General features: G+C 37.3%; 1 protein-coding gene across 6 annotated transcripts in view; it reads left to right on the top strand.

Moving 5' to 3' along the window:
- Positions 1–19,412, top strand: part of ATM (ATM serine/threonine kinase) — a 156,026-nt gene extending 136,614 nt beyond the window's left edge. For all 6 annotated transcript variants that reach the window (XM_015100899.4, XM_042232886.2, XM_042232883.2 and 3 more), the window contains exons 60-64: positions 1,122–1,208; positions 8,685–8,799; positions 9,520–9,583; positions 17,048–17,184; positions 17,279–19,412. In XM_015100899.4, coding sequence (XP_014956385.3) covers positions 1,122–1,208; positions 8,685–8,799; positions 9,520–9,583; positions 17,048–17,184; positions 17,279–17,462 — 587 coding nt within the window. In that variant the 3' untranslated portion in view covers positions 17,463–19,412. The remainder of the gene's footprint in view (positions 1–1,121; positions 1,209–8,684; positions 8,800–9,519; positions 9,584–17,047; positions 17,185–17,278) is intronic.
- The last annotated feature ends 3,738 nt before the right edge of the window (positions 19,413–23,150 follow it).

A 23,150-nucleotide genomic window follows, 5' to 3' on the forward strand; every position in this document is an offset into this window, starting at 1 on the left:
CTGATTATTTTTCTTCTTTACTTAATAATGAATATGTCTTATTTTCTCTTCCGTCAATGTATTATTTTCTGGGATTTTCTTTGGAAAATAATAAAACTCATGATAATTCCATTTAAGTTATTTCCTTTAATTGTTACTGGTCTTTTGCATACAACCTTTGTAACACTATGATATTAACACCCAATGATTGATTCTGTTTAATAAGAATAGGAATAATGATATATATTTAAATATTCTGTGTACAATATATATTTTGACTTTCTAATTTCTAAGAGTTTGGAATTAACAGTAATTAGCAGTTAACAATATCTTAGAGTGCGAAACTAACAGGAATATCAGTGATCTATTGTTTTTAATGAAAGAACACTCTTTTCATCACTTAGGTACAGTATACCAGGAAGGCAGGGCATGTATGTTTTGAAAAGTTTCTGGGTAATAGTGAAACCCTCTTTTTTTCTACATTGAATTCAACTAATTTTATGAACAGGAAAGTAGGCCCAGTTAATGACAGAGCTAGCCATGCATCCCAGGCATCCTGACATTCTGTTCACTATTTTTTCTGTAACATCTCATGGTGTTTTTGATTAGGTTAAAAACATTTCAAAGCATGCTATCATCTGTCTTAAAAATAGAAATGTAGTTTTTCCTGGATATATACCTAACTAAATGAATTAATGATTAATTTGTGTTACATATAATTCATCAAGCAGAAGAAAGTTTCACTGAAGAATGAAGAACTTACCCATAGGCATCTCAATTTAAAAGTATACTTAATAAATATCTGAGTATATATAATGTGCTGCTTTGGTAAATAATGGGTCTCAATTTTAACCACACTTATTTTGAAGTACAAATTTTTGAATAAATGTATGTATTAGTAAAGGGAAAATTTTTTTTTAAACAAATCATCTAGGATTTGTAAAATGCAGTATAAATTAAAATAGCTGGCAAGATTTAACTTAAACTGAACATGGCCAAAAGGAAATGTACAAAATATACGACATTTCCTTTAGTAGGCAAAAAAGCCTAATAGTCAATAGTATTAGTTCAAATTATGGCTAATTGTGTTATAGAAATAGATGATATTAGTGATTTTAAGTGTTGGTTTTTTTTTTTCCTAGTTGGTTACATACTTGGACTTGGTGATAGACATGTACAGAATATCTTGATAAATGAGCAGTCAGCAGAACTTGTGCATATAGATTTAGGTAAGTAACCAAAGATATATTTCTTTGTTCAGTAAATATTTGGTCATCAAGAAATTTTTGTTGTTGTTTGCCTACCAGGATTGCGATTTTGAAAGAGAGACAGATATATCAAAACAATAAATATTGCTTATTTAAAAAAAAAAAAAGCTTAAACACAGTGATACTGGAAGGAGTAGCTAATTCTGCCTCAGATAATGAGTGACATTTAAGCCAGGTTGAAGAGAAAGAAAGGATAATCTGGAGAGAAGATAGAGCAGATAATGAAGGGAAGGATATTGAAGATATAATGTTGTAGGAATGGTGAGAAATTAAGTGTGGCTGGAGTGAAGTTTGTATGTAGTTGAGTAGCTTGAGATATAGACTGGTACGAGATTATAAAAAGCCAGGCCAAGAAGTTTCAACTTCAATCTTTTAAACAATGGAAAGTGAATGAAGATATATTTGATCAGAACATAATCCTGTTTATTGGAAAGATAATTTAGAGAACAGTATTAGCAGTAGGAATACAAGTTAGGGGAGATTATAATAGTTTAAACAAGAGATGATTTGGACTAAAGTTGTATGGACCATGAGATTGGATTTAGGGACATTTTTGTAGTAATTTTGCACCAGTGATATAAGATGTGGAAAAAAAGGGAGAGGGTACTCCAAGATAACTGAAGCTTCTAACTAAGGAAAACAGCGGGTTTCGTGGAAAATAAGAAACTGGTGAACTTAGTTTTGTGCGTAGTTTTGAGATATTAATGGCATTTCCAGGGGAAGTAGGCAGTTTAATATATAGGAAAGTAAAGATGTTGAAAATAGTAAGAGATGTAGAACTTTAAGCAAATAGAGTACAGTTAGTCACTGGACTAGGGGAGGTGCTAATCTTATACATCATTCTTGATGAAGAGGACTAATGGTAGAATTGTAAGGAATACCAACAGAAGTCTGAGTCTTGAATATTCCCCAGTGGTTCAGTGGTTAGGACTCAGTGCTCCCACTGCCCAGGGCCCAGGTTCATTTCCTGGTTGGGGAGCAAAGATCCCACAAGCTACACAGCAGGGCCCAAAAGAAAGAAGGGGAAGAAAAAGGCTGAGTCAGAAAAAAAAATGAGGAATAACCACCAAGTAATAGAATCATAGAAACTAAAGTAGGGCTATCTTGGAAGCCAAGAGAGAATAAATTTTCATGGACAAAGAAGCTCTCTGCTCAGTAGTATCTGATGCAGAAAGGTCAAATAAGATGAATCCTGAAAATAGGCCTTTGAACTTAATTAATCAATCTTAGTAAATTTGCGATAGAATGGAGGAAGTGAGATTGTGAAAAGGCAAGGATGGAATGGAGGTTTGGAAGTTAAGGACATGTAGGCTAATAATGTGGAACTGTTCTGCAAGAAGTTTAGAAATGAGAGAATAATAAAGAGAAATTTGTTACAGAGATGGGAGGTAAATATTTGGTCCCCTCCCCCACCCATTTTTGGGATTTTGAGGTGTATTTATTCTTATTCATTTGCTCTCTTTCCTTTTTTGGCCGCACTGCATGGCTTGTAGGACCTTAATTCTCTGACCAGAGACCAAACCTGGGCCCTCGGCAGTGAGTGTGTGGAGTCCTAACCACTGGACTGCCAGAGAATGTGCGCATTTGCTTTCTTAAGATGGGATGTACTTATAGGAGAGACAAAAAGATTAAAATAGCAAGGGAAATCATAAAGTATGTGTGTATAGAGTTGGCTTTATACTGGAAGCATGTAGAAGAAAGGATGAACACATTATCATTAGGAAACTCTTTGACTAGAGGGTAATTTGAGAAATTATATTTGCTATTCCATCTTCTCTGAGAACTGAAAAATATGTTTATTTGCTAAGAATTGGAGGGATGGTAACGGACCCTAAAAGAACAATAAAAATTTTTAAATGGGTACCATGGAGATGATACCACAAGTTGACTAGAAAGGGATATATAAGACTGGCCAAGTATTTTAAGGGATGCTTTCCTAGGATCATAATCCTAAATTTGTAGTGTCATCATATGATTTCTTCCAGCAGTACTCAATAACCTTAGAGTTAAGTTCTACTTTGAAATGGTAAGCATAGAGGAACAAGGGGCCAGGAAGATTTAAAGTACTAGCAAGAGTAATCAACTTTGCAGGCTATATCCTGAGCAGAGTAGGGAAAGAAGAGAGACTAACAGACTAGAAATCTTGATGAGTTTGAAGAGTATTTAATAAGAATAAAGGGGTAGAAGAAGAGGTTTTGATTAGAATGTAGAATTTAAGATTACTTAGAAAGTACTGTTTTAGGAGATGATAAGTTTTATAGTCTAGATGTTCCAGCTGGATTTAGAAAAGGTGGAGGAACAAGAGATCAAATTGCCCGCATCCATTGGATTGTAGAAAAAGCAAGATAATTCCATGAAAACATCTACTTCTGCTTCATTGACTATGATAAAACCTTTTACTGTGTGGATCACAACAAACTGGAAAATTTTTAAAGAGATGGGAATACCAGACCAGACCACCTTACCTGCCTCCTGCAGATCAAAAAGCAACAGTTAGAACCAGAAATGGGACAATGGACTGGTTCCAGATTGGGAAAGGAATATGTCAAGGCTGTATATTGTCACCCTGCTTATTTAACTTATAGACAGATTACATCATGCAAAATGCCATGTTGGATGAAGCACAAGCTGGAATCCAGATTGCAGGAGAAATATCAATAACCTCAGATATCCAGATGACACCACCCTTAAGGCAGAAAGTGAAGAGGAACTAAAGAGCCTCTTGAAAGTGAAAGAGAAGAGTGAAAAAACTGGCTTAATACTCGGCATTCAAAAAATGAAGATCATGGCATCTGGTCCCATCACTTCATAGTAAATAGATGGGGAAACAATGGAAAAAGTGACAGTATTTTCTTGGGCTCCAAAATCACTGCAGATGGTGACTGCAACCATGAAATTAAAAGATGCTTGCCTCTTGGAAGAAAAGCTATGACCAACCTAGCAACAGCATATTAAAAAACAGAGACATTACTTTGCCAGCAGAGATTCATCTAGTCAAAGCTATGGTTTTTCCAGGAGTTCTCACATCTCCAGGATGTGAGAATTGGCCCATAAAGAAAGCTGAGTGCTCAAGAATTGATGTTTTTGAACTGTTGTGCTGAAGACTCTTGAAATTCCTTTAGACAAGGAGATCAAACAGTCAATCCTAAAGGAAATCAACTCTGAATATTCATTGGAAGGACTGATGCTGAAGCTCCAATACTTTGGCCACCTGATGCGAAGAGCTGACTCATTGGAAAATATCCTGATGCTGGGAAAGATTGAGGGCAGGAGGAGAAGGGGACAACAGAGGATGAGATGGTTGGATGGCATCACCGACTTGATGGACATGAGTCTGAGCAAGCTCCAGGAGTTGGTGATGTACAGGGAAGCCTGGCATGCTGCAAATCCATGGCATCGCAGAGAGTTGGACACGACTGAACTGAACCGAAGTTTTATAGTGTAAGTTTTCACTTAGTGGTTTGCTAAGAGAGAGTAAAACTGAATTTCATTAGAACAGATAAGATCATAGAGATGGATGAAACTGGAGCCGATTATACAGAGTGAAGTAAGCCAGAAAGAAAAACACCAATACAGTATACTAACACATATATATGGAATTTAGAAAGATGGCAATGATGACCCTGTATGCAAGACAGCAAAAAAGACACAGATGTGTATAATGGACTTTTGGACTCAGAGGGAGAGGGAGAGGGTGGGATGATTTGGGAGAATAGCATTGTAACATGTATACTATCATGTAAGAATCGAATCGCCAGTCTACGTCCGACGCAGGATACAGCATGCTTGGGGCTGGTGCACGGTGATGACCCAGAGAGATGTTATGGGGAGGGGTGTGGGAGGGGGGTTCATGTTTGGGAACGCATGTACACCCGTGGTGGATTCATGTCAATGTATGGCAAAACCAATACAGTATTGTAAAGTAAAATAAAGTAAAAATAAAAATTAAACAAAAATTTAAAAAAAAATAAAGTGATTTTCCCCAGAACGAATTCCAGAATTAGGACAGAGAGGAAGATCATGAGCTAGATCCATGTCAACATTCAATGAATTTGAGAGTATTTCTTAGAAGCTGGGGTATAGTAAATGTGAGAATGAGTGGAGTTGTTAGAGCCTGAATGTGGGAACTCAGTAGAGGAGTGAAATTTTGCATGAGAATGAAAGGACAGTGGTCTAGAAGGGACAAAGTAGAGATAGTAGTATGCCAACCTATGTTCAGGCCATGCTAAATGCATCTATAAATGAGAAAAGTAAATTGGTATAGCTACTTTGTGGTACTGTTCGGCATTATCTGCTAAAGCTGGGAGTTGTGACCCAGCAATTCCACTGCAGTAGAAATATACACCATGTGTATAAGAATGTTCATGGTAGTACTATTCATAATACTCCAAACTGGAAATAACCCCAACCCCCATCACAAATAGAATGAATGAATAGTTTATAACTATACCACCCTGAATGCATCCAGTCTTGTCTGATCTTGGAAGCTAAGCAGGATTGGGGCTGGTTAGTACTTGGAAAGGAAAATCTGTGAATGAATCGCATTGTATTCATAAAATGAAATACTGTATAACAGTGACATTGAATGAACTATAGCCACACACAACATGGAAAACACAAATACAAAGTTAAGTGAATCTAGATATGAAAGAATATATACTGTATAATACTGATAAAATTAATCTACAGTGTTAGAAGTCAGGATAGTGGTAACCCTTTGAAGAGGTGGTTCATGATTGTTAGGGAGATGGGGTGGGGCTTCTGGAATGCTGGCTACATAGGTTTTGTAAAATCTCAATATCCATACACTTGAATGACTTTGTTAATTGATTTGCTTTTCTTGTGTATCTCTTTGACTATCCATTGCTGCATAAGAAACCACCCTATACTTAGTGGCTTAAAACTACTATTATTATCTCTCATAGTCTATGGGTTGACTGGACTCAGTTGGACAGTTCTCACTTAGGATCTTTCATACTATTGTAGTCAGAACGTGGGGCTGAATTTGCCTTAGGGTTAAACTGGGCCAGTTTCTAGGATGGCTTCTTATACATTTGATGTTTCATTGCTCCTCCATGTGACCTCTCTGTATTGCAAAGTAACCTGAACTTTTTGTGTGTGTGTGATTAAAAGTATATTAGTTTATTTTTTTAAAGTAGTTCTCCCTAAGATTTGTTCATCTTTGCCTGAGGTCTTTTTTTTTTTAATTGAAGGATAATTACCATAAAGTGTTATGTTGGTTTCTACCAAACATCAACATGAATCAGCCATATAACCTGAATTTCTTATAACACATCTCAGGGTTCCAAGAGGAAGGAAGTGGAAGTTAAGAGCTAGCATGCGACTGGCACAGTGTCACTTCTGCTATATTCTAAGTCATAGTAATGCTATAGTACCCATCCAGATTCTCCCCTCTCTTTCTGGGACTCCAATAACAATATATTAGACTATCTCACTGTAACATATATTCTGTTTACCTCCTTGTCTATATTTTCAAACCTTATTTTTCCTCCAACTCACCCATGGTGTCAGTGGAAACCATGCAGGAAGCCTGGACTTCTAGTCTCACCCAGCTATAGCAAGGAACCCCCTCTCCTCTTGGATGTCAGAGGAGGCCAACTGAGGAATCTGGTCTTCTATCATCACTTAGCAGTTACTTCAGTGTGGTTACTTCAAAAGCCAGCAAAAGCAGAAGTATAAATCCAGAGTCTCATAATGTAATATACAAAAAGGTCAATTGCAATTGAAAATCATTTGTCAGGAAAATCATAGTTTGAATGAAAAATAAAAAATATCAGCACTAAGATGACAAAGGATTATCCGAAAAAGATTTTAAAGCAGCCATCATAAAAATGCTTCATGGAGCAATTGGAAACATGTTTAAAACAAATGAAAAGGTAATAAGTCTCAACATGGAAGCAGTCTCAGCATAAAAATAGGACATATGAAAGAACCAGGTGAAAATTTTAGAACAGTAAAATGCAATAATTAAAATTTTAAAACTCAGTGGTTAAGCTCAAGAAGCAAAAGGAAGGATCAGTGAACATGAAGACAGAAGAGTAGAAATCATCCAGTATGACAACAGAGAAAGAAAAGGAGAAAATCTTCAGCAACTTGGGCTAGACAAAGAGTTCTTAGACTTGACACCTAAAGCATAGTCGCTAAGAACTCTCAAACTTCACCAGTATAAACAAAACAAAACAGTTATTAAATGGGTAAAAGGCATGAATAGCCATTTCATCAAATAAGATAAACAGTAAATTCAGCACACAAAAGGATACTTACCTGTACCACAAATTATAGCCCTAAATTGGAAGCAATCCAGATGTCCTTTAAATGGGCAAATGCTTAAGCAAAATGGTACATTCATACCATGGAATGCAACTCAGTATAGATGACAGTTTAGATGATTCTCTCGAGAATTAATGTTGAGGGGAAAACTAATTCCCAAAGGTTACATACTGTTTGACTCCATTAATAAAACATGCTTGAAATTACAAAATTATAAAAATGGAAAATAGATTAGTGATTACTGGAAGAAGAGAGAGTAGGGGTAGGCCTTGGGAGGTAAATAGGTATGCCTGATACAGCATAAGCTAATATAGCAGAGCCCAAAGAGTTGATGCTTTCAAGTTGTGGTGCTGGAGAATACTCTTGAGAGTCCCTTGGACAGCTAGGAGATCAAACCAGTCAATCTTAAAGAAAGTTAACCCTGAATATTCATTGGAAGATCAGATGCTAAAGCTGAAGTTCTGATACTTTGACCTCCTGATACGAACAACTGACTCATTGGAAAAGACCCTGATGTTGGGAAACATTGAAGGCAGAAGGAGAAGGGGGTGACACAGGATGAGATGGTTGGATGACATCATCAATTCAATGGACATGAACTTGGGCAAACTCTGGGAGATGGTGAGGGACAGGGAAGCCTGGTGTGCTGCAGTCCATGGGGTCATGAAGAGTCAGACAACTTGGCGACTGAACAACAATAATATAGCATTAGAGATCCTTATAGTGATGAAAATATTCTGTATCTTAATTGTATTCGTGTCAACTTCCTGGTTGTAATATTGTACTATAGTTTTTTGCAAGATATTACCATTGGGGAAAAATCAGTAAAAGATATATATACATATCTTCTGCATTTTAAATTCTACCCTTCACTACCTCATTCTTAAAAGTCACCCTTTAGTATAGGTTTCTCTGATTATATGTTAATAAATAGTTTTTAAACTTGTTTTTTAAAATTTGAGATTGATTTTTCTGGAGCATTTTGAAGATAAGGCAGGCAGAGCATAGAATAAATGACTGTGTGTTCTAATACTGATTGAATATTGGTGACAAGTTATTTGGTGCCTCTGCAAAGTTCACAGGCCAGTTGAGAGGAAAGTAAATTAGCTCTGTGACCTCCTAACCTCACTATATTTTTTACTTTAGGAGTTGCTTTTGAACAGGGCAAAATCCTTCCTACTCCTGAAACAGTTCCTTTTAGACTTACCAGAGATATTGTGGATGGGATGGGCATTACTGGTGTTGAAGGTGTCTTCAGAAGGTAAGCCAAATAAGGTAAGGTAGGGTAGATGATTTTTGGTGTCAAAATTATTCAGATTATTGATTTCTATAGATTGTAGAATTCATTGCTAGAATTACATTCCAGTGCTTTACTGACTATGGATAAAAACAGTAGTTTCCCTTTCCTTCAAACCGCCTAGGATGTCACTCAATATAATACACATAATGTTACTGTTCTCCCTTACTACCTCTGAAAGCAGCCTGCCTTTACTTTTCACACCTCTGTCCTAGCTAAATCTTTGTTTGTTGCTCAGAACTTCTATTAGGTACTCATTCTTGGGTGCATAATTTATCCTAAAGAAGTTTATGGTCTGATACCAATTCCTGCCAACTTTACAGTCCCCTGTAGCTTTCCCAGCATAGGTCTACAATACTCAATATTTCGTTAGTCTACACACTCAACTTTTAACTTGGCAGATTCTAGTGAAAGTAAACTATTGATTACCATAATAATCAACTGAAAGAAATGTTTCATAGTAGTACCTTGTTACTCTTATAAACGCTAAGCTTATATTCACATACCTATTTATATTCTTTTCAGAAACATCTACTGAAAACTCACTCTGCCAAGTACTGTGCTCTTTGAGATATTAATTTGGGGATTAACAAAAATAGTTTCAGCACACTAGACAGGAATATATAGGAGATAAAGATACATTGAAAATGTTCATGTAAATTCATATTTACAATGTGTTTGTAGATGCTGTGAGAAAACCATGGAGGTAATGAGAAATTCTAAGGAAACCCTGTTAACCATTGTAGAGGTAAAGTATATTATAAGGAAATTTTTATTTCTCTGCCTAATAGACTGCTGTCTTGTTAGGAGGGCACTGATTTGAGGTTCAGTACTTTGTTTTAAAGATGTGGGATGATACTGGCAGCAGGAGAGTTAATGGTGGTTTAGAAATGCCTTCAGCCCCCTCAGGTTTCTTGGAATGTACAGCACTATAAGTAACCTCTAGTCTCCAATACGTACATCAGCACTGACATCTTAGTTATCTTGTATGGTATTATTTCCAGAATGGTTTCCTTTGGAGTTTTAAAAGAAATCAGTAAATTATATCTCCTTTCCACTGCCCAGGTTCATAACCATGTAGTGAGATAGATGGAGATCAGAGTGTCAGCAGTGTTACTGCAGGAACATGACTGAGGAGTTAGGGCCAAACTGGCTTGCTGCTGCTGCCACCTCAGTGCCTCTCTACTTTCTTAACCTGGGGACAGCCCACTAAGTGGGGTTTGGGCCTACAGGGCCTAAACACCCCATCAGGATTACTGCTTCATATTGATCAGGGCAGAAAGGGAAGGGAGTCCAGCGAATTTCCAGTGCTTATGACATTAATTCTACCCAAGTGAGAATTGAGTATCTGAGGCAGTCCTTTTCTCTCCTAGTACAGGGTATGGGGGGCAAGAGACCAGGAGAGTATCCTCCGCAGAGAAGCATGGAAGTAGAGTTGAGTTAAACAACATTGATGTTGATCAAATTTGAACTTCTAGGGATGAGGCAAGAACACTTGTATTTTATAAAAGTTCTCCTACTGGCAGCCAAGGTTGAGAGTCTCTGTTAATTCACTGGCATTAACCATTAAACCTATGATCAACAATGGCCAGAACTATATGCCAAGGAGGGTGAAATTAATAGTCTTTTAAGGTGGTCCTGTGTCTGCAACCTTTATAAACCAAAGTCCTCTTTATAGATCTTTCAACTGCTGGTGGCAATATAGATTTTTGGTACAAAGAGTGTTAAAATAGGTCCCAATACTATGTTGATAAAATTAATTCCAAGGATGTGCTGTTCTCAAGGCTGGAAAAGCTTTCCTTTTTCCCATATTATATTTATACAAGTTATCATTTATTACAGTTTGCCGTTAGTTCTGCAGCAAGAATAAATGATAACATGGATGCCTCAGTAATGCAGAAATCAAGTTCTAAAATTAAATTATCTTGCTTTTTTGCCTTTAAGCCAAAAAAATCTAAATTTTCAAATTGATTTAAGATCCAAAGAAACTTAATATATTCCCCAGTATTTTACTCTGCTCAGTCTCAGTCAAAAGGTTTTTTTGTGCCTGGGTTGATTTAGGGGTTCCTTTGGTATTTGAAAGAGGGTAATTCCCTCAATGCCTCAGAAGTTTTACTGGTTGAATGCCAAATTGCTCAGAAGCCTCATTGTTTAAAGAGTAGTAGAGTATAAAATTAGATAGCTAAAAGTGAACAGATTATCTAGGGGTTCCTACATGAGTGTGAGTACTTTAGATTTTACTTAGATGTAAACTGTTGGGGAGTTTCAGACTTGATAATTGATCCGCATCTTCACCTGTAATAACTGTAACATGAGTTTTATAAACTTTGTGTGTTTTACTGATCTGTCTACTGTTTCCTCTGTAACTCTGTCTGAATTTCCTCAAATTATTTGGTGTGGTTGTCCCAATCGTCAAGAATAGTTTCCCAATTGACCTCACTATGGACTTTGTATCTTCAGCTTTATCAGGGTACGTCTCAAGAGTTTTGCTGGATCCCAGTCCTCTGGAATGTTATTTTAGTCTACTCTCCTGTCATTATGTTTACAAATTAGTTTGGTATTCAAACACTACTCCATATATAGATTTCAGAATGCCAGTCATAGCACTAGACCTTTGGTTCTGAGAAGTTTTCAATAAATTATACCTTTTTTCTCCTACCCAAATTTGGAACTTAGTGAAAAAGAAAGAGCCTTAAGAATAATGTATAGAAGAAGGCAAGGAATAGGACAGGGAGATAGATCACTTTCTCCCCCACAAGTACATCAAAAGATCATTTGAATGTGGAGCAACTTCCACAAAACAACTTCTGAACACTGGTGGAGGACACCAAACACCCAGAAAGGCAACCCAAAAGGAGGTAGAACAAAAGATAAAAGACGAAGAGAGAGACACAGGATTTAGGGACAGAGACCTGTCCTGGAGAGGGAGTCGTGAAGGAGAAGATTCCACACAAGAGGAAACCCTCTCACAGGAGGGATCAGTGGGGAGCTTTGGAATCTCAGAGGGCAACATAACCAGAAAATAAAATACCAAGAATATGCACCTAACCACAATTACCACAGAGAAACAGCTCAGATGATTGTGTCTGCCTGCAGCAAATAGAAGCTGGGCGTGGAGGTGTGGGCTGCATCATTGGTCCTTAGGATGACTGGGCTTGAATGGCCTGAGGACAGTCTAAGGGGGCTAAAGGGACATAGCAACCCTAACCGTGGGAATACCAGATAGAAAAAAAAAAAAAAAGAACCTTTCCTGCAGGAAGGCTCTAACTGGCACAGTGACACCTGGCATGCTCACAGAACAAAGGGTTGTGCCCTAAAGAATACTAAAGGAAAGCAAGCCTGCTGCCATTTATGACCCTCCTTTCCTGGAGGCAGAGAGGCAGGAGTGCGGCAGCCAGAGGCAGAAGGCAAGGGGCCACTGCAGTCTTGGCCCCGAGATCACATCTCCCACCAAACTGTGAGCAGGCTGCCTGTCACTAACCACATCTTGCTGGGATCCTGGACGGGTCACATCAGCCGGGAGTGTCACAACCTGAAACCAGCTTTCCAGAAGAGATACATAGCGCACTTGGGACTGTGCCCTTGTGGCACACCTGGGAAACCAAGCGGTCAGGACTGGGTAGGTACATAAGATTCATGGCCTACCTGGGACAGTGTGCTCATTGAGCACCCGGTCACCTGAGCAGCTTGGACCTGTGAAGTGCACAAAATGTAGGGTCCACTTGGGACAGTGCCCTCATAGAGCACCTGGGAGCCTGAGCAGTGTACCCGGGAAGTACATGCCGCTTTGGGCTGCTGCAAACGCAGTGTGGTCCATCCACTGTGAGCACTCCCCACACATACCCACATACCAGCCAATTTTGTTTGCAGTGTTCCTCTCCACAGCACAACTGAGCGAGTGAGCATGAATAAGTGGCCACCTTCACCTCCTCGTGTCAGGGCAGAGATTAGACACTGAAGAGACTTGCAAACAGAGGAAGCCAAGATAAGCAAAGAAGCTCTGTGGGTGGAGAAATCTTGAGGCTACTAAGAAGAGAACCAAAACCCAGAGGCAGGGGGCTCAACTCCAGAACTTTAGACCATCATAGAATTCCTGATGCCAGCGAATATTAATAGACATAAGCCTACCCAAAAGTCTCCATACCTACACTGAAGCCAGGCTCCACCCAAGAGCCAGCAAGTTACAGTGTGAGACACTTGATGCTAATTCCCTAGCAAAACAGGAACGCAACCCTGAATATTAGGAGTCACAGTGCCCAAAGCCATACCAAACGCATAGACATCACAAAACTCACTACTGGACACTTAATTGCACTCCAGAGAGAAGAGATCAACCTCCATCCACCAGAACACAGACACAAGTTCCCTCAACCAGGAAACCTTAATAAGCCATTAGTCCAACCCCACCCACAGGAAGCAGACACCACAATTAAGAGGAGCCATGACCCTCCAGCCTGCAGAAAGGAGACTCCAATCAGCAATCTAAACAAAATGAAAAGGCAGAGAAATACCCAGCAGGTAGAGGAACATGATAAAAACCCACCAAACCAAACAAAAAAGAGGAGATATGGAGTCTGCCTCGAAAATAGTTCAGAATAATGATAGCAAAGATGATCCAAAATCTTGAAAACAAGATGGAGTTACTGATAAATAGACTGGAGACATGGATTGAGAAGATGCAAGGCATGTTTAACAAGAATCTGGGAGAAAGAGTCAATCAATAATGAACAGTGCAATAACTGAGATTAAAAACACTATGGAGGGAACCATAGTACAGTAACTGAGACAGAAGAAAGGATAAGTGAGGTGAAAGACAGAATGGTGGAAATAAGTGAAGCTGAGTGGAAAAAGGTATAAAAGGAAATGAGGACAACCTTAGAGACCTTTGGGACAATGTTAAACACACCAACATTCAAATCATACATGTCCCAGAGGAAGAAGACAAAAAGAAAGGGCATGAGAAAATACTTAAAGAGATAATAGCCCAAAATTTCCCTAATATGGGGAAGGAAATAGCCACCCAAGTCCAAGAAACCCAGAGAGTCCCAAACAGGATAAACCCAAGGCAAAAAACCTCAAGACACATGTTAATCAAACTAACAAAAATTAAACACAAAGAGCAAATATTAAAAACGGCAAGGGAAAAGCAACAAATAACATACAAGGGGATCCCCATTAGGATAACTACTGGTCTTTCAATAGAAACTCTTCAGGACAGAAGCACATACTTAAGTGTCCACTCTCACCACCAGTACTGAACATAGTTTTGGAAGTCCTAGCCACAGCAATCAGAGAAGAAAAAGAAATAAAAGGAATCCAGATTGGAAAAGAAATAAAACTCTCACAGTGTTTGCAGATGACATGATCCTCAACATAGAAACACCTAAAGATGCCACCAGAAAATTACTAGAGCTAATCAATGAATATAGTAAAGTTGCAGGGTATAAAATTAATATACAGAAATCCCTTGTGTTCCTATACACTAACAATGAAAAATCAGAAAAAGGAATTAAGGAAACAATCCCATTCACCATTGCAATGAAAAGAGTGAAATACTTAGGAATAAATTTACCTAAAGAAATAAAAGACCTATATATAGAAAACTATAAAACACTGATGAAAGAAATGAAAGGTTACACAAATAGATGGTTACACAAATAGATGGAGAAATATACCATGTTCATGGATTGGAAGAATCAATATAGTGAAAATGAGTATACTACTGAAAGCAATCTGTAGATTCAACACAATCCCCATCAAATTGCCAACAGTATTATTCACAGAACCAGGACAAATTATTTCACAATTTGTATTGAAACACACAAAACCTCAAATAGCCAACTCAATCTAGAGAAAGAAGAATGGGAGTGGAAAAATCAAACTTTCCTGACTTCAGACTATACTACAAAACTACAGTCATCAAAACAGTATGGCACTGGCTTTGTGTCAGAAATATAGATCAGTGGAACAAAATAAAAAGTCCAGAGTTAAATCCACACACCTATGGACACCTTGTCTTTGACAAAAGAGGCAAAAATATACAATGGAGAAAAGACAGTCTCTTCAATAAGTGATGCTGGGAAAACTGGTCAACCACATTTAAAAGAATGAAACTAACACTGTACACAGAAATAAACTCAAAAATGGATTTAAAGACTTAAATGTAACACCAGAAAGTATAAAACTCTTGGAGGAAAACTGGCAGAACACTCTGACATAAATCACCTCAAGATCGTCTCTGATTCACTTCCCAGAATAATGGCAATAAAAACAAAAATAAACAAATGGGACCTAGTTAAGCTTAAAAGCTTCTGCACAACGATGGAAATGAGAAGCATGGTGAAAAGACAACCTTCAGAATGAGAGAAAATAATAGCAAATGAAGCAACTGACAAAGAATTAGTCTCCAAAATATACAAGCAGCTCATGAAGCTCAATACCAGAAAAACAAACAACCCAATCAAAAAATAAGTGAGAAAACTAAACAGACATTTCTCCAAAGAAGACATACAGATGGCTAATAAACACATGAAGAGATGCTCAAGATCACTTATTATTAGGGAAATGTAAATCAAAACCACAATTATGAATCATCTCATGCCGGTCAAAATGGCTATCATTAAAAAGTCTACACGCTGATGGACTTGGCAGCCAATGAAAAGGCAGTTCACGCAGACTTTTGAAGATCTCTTGATGATGATGATATCCAGTGAGGTGGTTCCAGAGAACCGCCAGCTTTTGTCCTTAACTTCAGTTAAAATAAAGTGCTGTTATTTCTTGCAGGGTGAAAAAAATAAAAAATAAAAAATAAAAAAAATTAAAAAAAAAATAAAAAGTCTACAAATAAAGGCTGCAGAGGATGTGGGAAAAAGGGAACCCTCTTACACTGTTGGTGGGAATGCAAACTTGTACCACCACTATGGAGAGCAGTGTGGAGATTCCTTAAAAAACTGGGAATAGAACTGCCATATGACCCAGCAATTGCACTGCTGGGCAGGCACCCCAAGGGAAACAGAAGACACATGTCCCCCGCTCTTCATTGCAGCACTATTTTCCAATAGCTAGGGCATGGAAGCAGCCTAGATGTCCATTGGCAGATGAATGGATAAGGAAGTTATCCATAACTTCCATAATATTCTATCCACAATAGAATATTACTCAGCTATAAAAAGGAATGCAGTTGGGTTAGTTCTAATGAGATGGATGAAACTGGAGCCTATTATATGAGTGAAGTTAAATCAGAAAGAAAAACATGAATACTGTATATTAATGTGTGTGTATATATGGAATTTAGAAATACAGTAATGATAATCCTACATGTAGGACAGTAAAAGAGATCAAATGTAAAGAACAGACTTTCGGACTCTAGGAGAAGGCAAGGGTGGAATGCTCTGAGAGAATAGCATTGAAACATGTATATTACCACATGTAAAAGAGATAACCAGTGTAAATTTGATGCATGAAGCAGGACACCCAAAGTCAGTGCTCTCTCTGGGCCAACCCAGAGAGCTAGGGGGTGGAGGGAGGTGGGAAAAGAGTTCATGATAGGGGGACACATGTATACCTGTGGCTGATTCATGTTGATGTATGGCAGAAACCATCACAATATTGTAAAGTAATTATCCTCCAATTAAATAAGTTTTTTAAAAAAGAATATGGTCTGAACTTGAGTAAAGAATAGCTTTATAGTGTAGAAATATAATAAATTAATTAGATTAAATAATACTTTAAAAAGTAAGAGATTGGAATGTCAGGTTTATCACTGATACAACTGTTGGAGAATATGGCTTAGGAGTAAGGTCCAAATAGACTTGCTTCTGCTGTCCACCGCCTACACCCCAATCTATCCCTTGGTCCAGCTCACCGGGAGAATTGAGGCCTGCAAGCAAATGTTCTTACCCAGGACCATACTCATCAAGACATGAGAGAGAAAGAAAGAACGTGACTAGTGCTTATGCCCTTTTAATTGATTAAGTTTCCATCAGGAACCATGGGTCAGACAATGTCACAGCACCCAGTTGGGACGAAGAATGGATTCAGATGGGAGGAGAAGCCCAGAGCATCGTGTTAGTGCAGTTTTCTCCACAAGGAAGTATGAAGCACATGTGATAAGTTTGCCCCTCCATTCCAATCAACTGCCGTGTAATTGGTCTCTATTATAATACTGGTCAAAGTGCACATTGTTCTTCTAATGCATATGTTCTCTATCTAGGTCCTCCTATATGATCCTCTCTTTGACTGGACCATGAATCCTTTAAAAGCTTTATATTTACAACAGAGGCCAGATGATGAAAGTGAGCTCCATTCCACTCCAAATGCAGATGACCAGGAATGCAAACGAAATCTCAGGTGAGCAGGATCTGTTGACAGTTGTTCCGATTCTCCTGTTCCCAAGACCCTTTAAACTGTTCCACCTCATTAAAATCTTTGTTTTTGTCATTAGTGATATTGACCAGAGTTTCAATAAAGTAGCTGAACGTGTCTTGATGAGACTGCAAGAGAAACTAAAAGGAGTAGAGGAAGGAACCGTGCTCAGTGTTGGTGGACAGGTGAATTTGCTCATACAGCAGGCCATGGACCCGAAAAATCTCAGCCGACTTTTCCCAGGATGGAAAGCTTGGGTGTGATATTAAGCATGTGATTGCCTTGGATTCAGCCTTTATAAATTGTACTTTGGCCTTCATTGTTAACCCACCCACATACTCTGAATAAGTATTAATATTGAACTAAGTGAATTACTGTGTTTTTTAAAAAAATGTTTAATACTTGCTTCAGTTCCCTAAAGTTGCTTTACTAGTCTCAAGCAACAGTTTTCTCATACTTTAGATATAACTGTCAATCATGCTCTAATTCTAGGCTAAACATTTGTTTTTTCTTCTCAAGTACATACTTGTATCAGTTTCAGTAGAATCACTGAATCAGTAAAATCACTGTTACAGTCAGAACAAATAAATATACTGCTAACTTTGATGTAGCTTTTAATTAAAACTTATTTCCCAGATATTACATATGAATGATAAATTATTTAATATTAGTCTATAAAAGGAAAGAAAAACTTAAAAATTATAACCATCTATATACCATTGTAAGTAAATATGTTGGATTTTCAATAGTAAGGTCACTCAGTGCTGCTCAATAATGAAGATGTTATGATATGGAAAACAAATTTCACAGATACAGTATGGTTACTTTTTTTTTTTTTTCAGAAATGTTTATTAGACTTTCTCATTCTAGTCTCTTTTTATCTTTTAAGCCCTCTGTGTTTCCAGTACTTTATCTTTCTATAATGCCTTCATATCTGTCTTCTAGTTCATGAATTCTCTTGTCACTCGCTATATAATCTTTTTAAACTATTCATTGGATTTCTCCTTTTAAAAGTTGTTATTCATTTCTAGGTATGTACCATTCTTCAGGTTTGTCTATTATTTGTTTCATGATGTCCAGTTTTTTGTTTTTGTTTTTTTAACTTTAGGTTCTGTTTGTATATATTGGGTCTTATCTTTGGTGGACTGTTTATCCATGTATTTTGTGATTTTACAAGGTGTACTAATTTTCAGTAGAACTTTCTCATGGGAATCTTGAGTGGCCTGGATTAAGAATAATTCTTTCCAGAAAAGTTTTATGTCTGGTTATGTCATAGTTCCAGGGCTATCACTGACAGAGGACTACTCTTACTTTAATTTCTTGGCTCTGACCTGAAGAGAACCATACACTTACTGAGAGAAGACTACCAGGCCAAAACAGATATTTTTCCTCATTATGTTCCTGTGCTAGTGGGCTAGTGTAAAGCTGCTTGTGTCCCAACTTTATTGTAGACACGAGGGGAGATGCATTTAATTATTGCCCTTTTAAAGTCCTCTTAGAGATGTTACAGCTGAATTCATAGATTAGTGAATTTGGCAAGTTTACTCTGGTTTTTAGTTTCCTTCTGAAACTGAAAAATTTTTGACCATAAGAAATTCCTCTTTCTTATAACTTCTGTTATGCATTTAAAAAACATTTCTTGTACCGTATATAGCATTTCTGTGTGTTTTGTTGGCAGGGAGGGGTTTAGGTATCAAGTTTGATATACAGCTAGAAATGGAACCCTTCTGTCCACACACTGTCATTAGACAAACAAGTAAAACTACTGACTTGTCTCTTGGTGAATATAATCCTCCATCCTTAGGAAGCTGTCCGTATCTGCAGAGATTAAGAAATGGGTGGTTGAGCGTTCTTTTTGTCTGTACCTTAGGTGGTTATATAAGCAGTTTCTTGGTATTTGTTTCTGTTGCCAGTGTCAGGTTTTCACTCATCTGATCTCTCTACCTTCTCTTCTCTCCAAAAACAATCTCAGAACTTTTCGTACTATAAATTTCTTAGTTTGATTTCTGGGAAACTTTTTAAATTTTCTGTTTTGTATTTCAAATTAGAAGCTTATTGTGATATATATTTTTTCTTATAAATTTCCTAAATGAATATTTAATATATATTTGTAGTTTTATTACCATAGTGAATCGAAGGAATGCAATAAACTTAGAATGTCTTTAAGAAAGCCTTGAGAAGTAAAAAGATTTTTAAAAATTAAAAAAAAAAAACCTTGAAATATTGATGCTTGGAATAAGAAATGATCAGCTAGATGATAGCATAGGTAAGTGAATTCATCGCTGATTCTTGCTAATTGATAGATCCAGATAGTTTTGAGTAACATTATTAATCTACTCTTCAACCTTGAATGATATGCTGTAAAACTCCTGTCTTATTCAGGCTGTGAAAAGCTTGCCAGATAACAACCAGAGGGAATAACTAATTCATAGGTGATAGAATTAAGATTCTAAAAATTATGACATCTGGAACACTATTTGGAAATGAATAAGATAGAAATTTACTGGGAACAAATAATGAGTGGTTGAATTTCTTAAATATTTATGATAGAATATTTATTGTATGCTGAGTACCTGACATACCTTATATGCAGCATCTTTTACAAGATTAGTGATATTATCTCAGCTTACAGCTGGGGAAATAAAATAACTTGTCCAAGACCCAAATATAATAAACTGAAGAAGGTACAGGTTTAATATGGACAGTCTTTAATGTGGAAATCTTTCAAGTGAAAAGAATTTAGGCTTCACCAGTCAGTTGCTCATAAGGTCACTGGAAACCAAGGAGAGAAGCTACTAGAAAAGCAAATAAATTATAGACTTGACAGTTGTGTTCAGATTAAGGGAGATAATATCCCTTCCACTATTCTCTGTGCTGATCATACCACCCCAAAGCATCTTCCTAATTAGTAGGTAAAATAAATCCATGGTCATTAGAGTATATACTTAAAATATATATGCTTAGAAATGGCTAAAAATTTAAATATGGCTTAAAGCAAATAAACACAGAGGAAAATCTTTGGTCTTTTTAAAGATTAAAGTAGGCTAGCCTTTAAATACCTAGAAGCTAGTATACTGGCTTGAAATATGAACATATGTTCCACTTTAAATATTTTAACTGCATCTTAATGAAATTATATATATTATGTAGATTTATTTCAGTACTGTTGAATGTATATCTTTATTATTCTGTTCAGTTCAGTTCAGTCACTCAATCATGTCAAACTCTCTGCAACCCCATGGACTGCAGTGCACCAGACTTCCCTGTCCATCAACAACTCCCAGAACTTACTCATATGTCCATTGAGTCGATGATGCCATCCAACCATCTCATCCTCTGTCGTCTCCTTCTCCTGCCTTCAATCTTTCCCAGTATCAGGGTCTTTTCCAATGAGTCAGTTCTTCACATCAGGTGGCCAAAGTATTGGAATTTCAGCTTTAATATTCCAATGAATATTCAGGACTGATTTCCTCTAGGATGGACTGGTTGGATCTTCTTGCTGTCCAAGGAACTCTCAAGAGTCTTCTCCAACACCACAGTTCAAAAGCATCAATTCTTTGGTGCTCAGCTTTCTTTATGGTCCAACTCTCACATCCATACATGACTACTGGAAAAACCAAAGCTTTGACTACACAGACTTTTGTTGACTAATGTCTCTGCTTTTTAATATGCTGTCTAGGTTGGTCATAACTTTTCTTCCAAGGAGCAAGCGTCTTTTAATTTCATGGCTGCAGTTACTCTGTTACCTGTTTTAAAATAAATCTTTTTTAAAAAATATGCTGACTCATTCATTTTATTCAAATATTTTGAGTGTTCTGTGTGGCAGGCATGGTGCTGGTTCATAGGGAAACAACAGTAAACTGCTGCTGCTGCTGCTGCTAAGTCGCGTCAGTCGTGTCTGACTCTGTGGACCCCCATAGATGGCAGCCCAGGCTCCCCCGTCCCTGGGATTCTCCAGACAAGAACACTGGAGTGGGTTGCCATTTCCTTCTCCAATGCCTGAAAGTGAAAGTGAAGTCGCTCAGTCATGTCTAACTCTTGGCAACCCCATGGACTGCCGCCTACCAGGCTCCTCCATCCATGGGACTTTCCAGGCAAGAGTACTGGAGTGGGGTGCCATTGCCTCCTCCACAACAGTAAGCTAGAAGGGCATATCCATCCCTGTAGAGCTCATAGTCTGGGGTATATAGGCAGTTTACAGTGTAGTGTGAACTGGGAAGTCTGCTACATGTCAACAGACCAGTATGATGTATCTCTTTCTAAATAGTAGTTTTTCTTGATTACCTTGTAACAGAAAGCCAAATGAATGCTCTTTTTTGGGAGCAGAGGCCAGAGAGCGATCTAGTTGACATTTCTAGAGTCTATAAGAAATATACTACAATATGACAGACACAAAGATCGTGATACTCTAAATGTAAAGTTTGCATTCTGCATATTTATCATTATTAAAAAATCAGTAATTTTGGTCTTCTCTTAGAGTTTCAAGCTCCTTTGTCCAGTTTCTGAAAAAGTGAATTTTGCATGAAAATAGTACAAAGTGTTCACAGAGAATAGACTCTGAACTTGATGAATAAGGCAAAAACCTAATGAAAATTATTCCCTGAAAATCACTTTTCCCATGAGGTACAACATGTTTAATTTTTTTGAACATACAGCAATATGTAAAAGTACATACATTTACACTAATGTACAATGTGTAATTCTAAAGCAGTAGGTCTTAGGGGGTTATTTTACTTTCCCACTGCCCCACATTTAGCAACATCTGAAGACATTTTTTGTTGTCACTAACATGCTGAGAGCGTGAAACATTGATACATAGTGTTGAAAGTGTAAGGTTAGTACATATTTCCAAACCAGGAAAGAAATGGTCATGGTGTGGCTTGTAGATCTTGCCTTGCTTGTGTGTGTTCATAGCTGGTCACCTGTTAATGTGATTTGCTGTTTTTTAAAACTGTAAAATAGATGTAACATAAAATTTACCATCTTGACCATTTTTAAGTATACAGTAGTGGTACAGTACATTCATACTGTAATCCAGCCAATCTACAGCACACTTTTCACCTTGCAAAACTGAAGTCTGTACACATCCACAGCTCCCCATGCTCCCCTCCACCCAGCCCTTGGCAACCACCATTCTATATTCTGTCTGTCTGAATTTCACTGCCCTTGCTTCCTCGTATAAGCATTTGTCTTTTTGTGACTGAATTATTTCAGTGGTTTATTATTTCACCTTATTATTAATAAGGTTCATTCCTGTTGCTCTATATCATAATCTTCTTTTTTAAAGACTGAAAAACATTTCATGGTATGTATAGATCACATTTTTGTCTATCCATTTATCTGTTTATAAACATTTGCGTTACTTTCCTCTTTTTGCTATTGTGAATAATGCTGCTGTTGAACAGGGGTGTACAAATATCTCTTTAAGAGTTTTTAATCCTTTTGGATATGTACTGGAATTGAAATTACTGGATCATATGGTATTTTGGAATTTTTTGATGGAAACACCATGCTGTTTTCCATAGTGGTCAAAGTTTTACATTCCTACAAACAGTGCCCAAGGGTTTTGATTTCTCCACATCCTCACAAACACCTGTTATTTTCTGAATTTTTTTGTTTCAATTGTAGCCATCTTAATGCATGTAGAAGTCATTCTTGCAAGAAAAAAACATTGTATACTTTTTATAAATCCAATGAGTGTTATTGCAAGGAACCATCAGTTTTAGGAGGAAAACAATTCTCCTTTGACAGTTCTTGAAAACCTGGTTCTGCTTTGGTTAATGTTAGGTTTTCATATGAAAACCACCCCAAATGTTGCCTAGTATTAGAATATTCACTGTAGATTTATAATTCTTTGTAAATACTTAATATTTCTTACTGTTTAAGCAGCATTTAAAAATTTTATCCATGACTGAAGAGTTGGAAGCATTTTAAGAGAAAATGGTAATCAC

The sequence above is a fragment of the Ovis aries genome, chromosome 15, assembly GCF_016772045.2.
Source record: "Ovis aries strain OAR_USU_Benz2616 breed Rambouillet chromosome 15, ARS-UI_Ramb_v3.0, whole genome shotgun sequence".
Classification (NCBI taxonomy): Eukaryota; Metazoa; Chordata; class Mammalia; order Artiodactyla; family Bovidae; genus Ovis; species Ovis aries.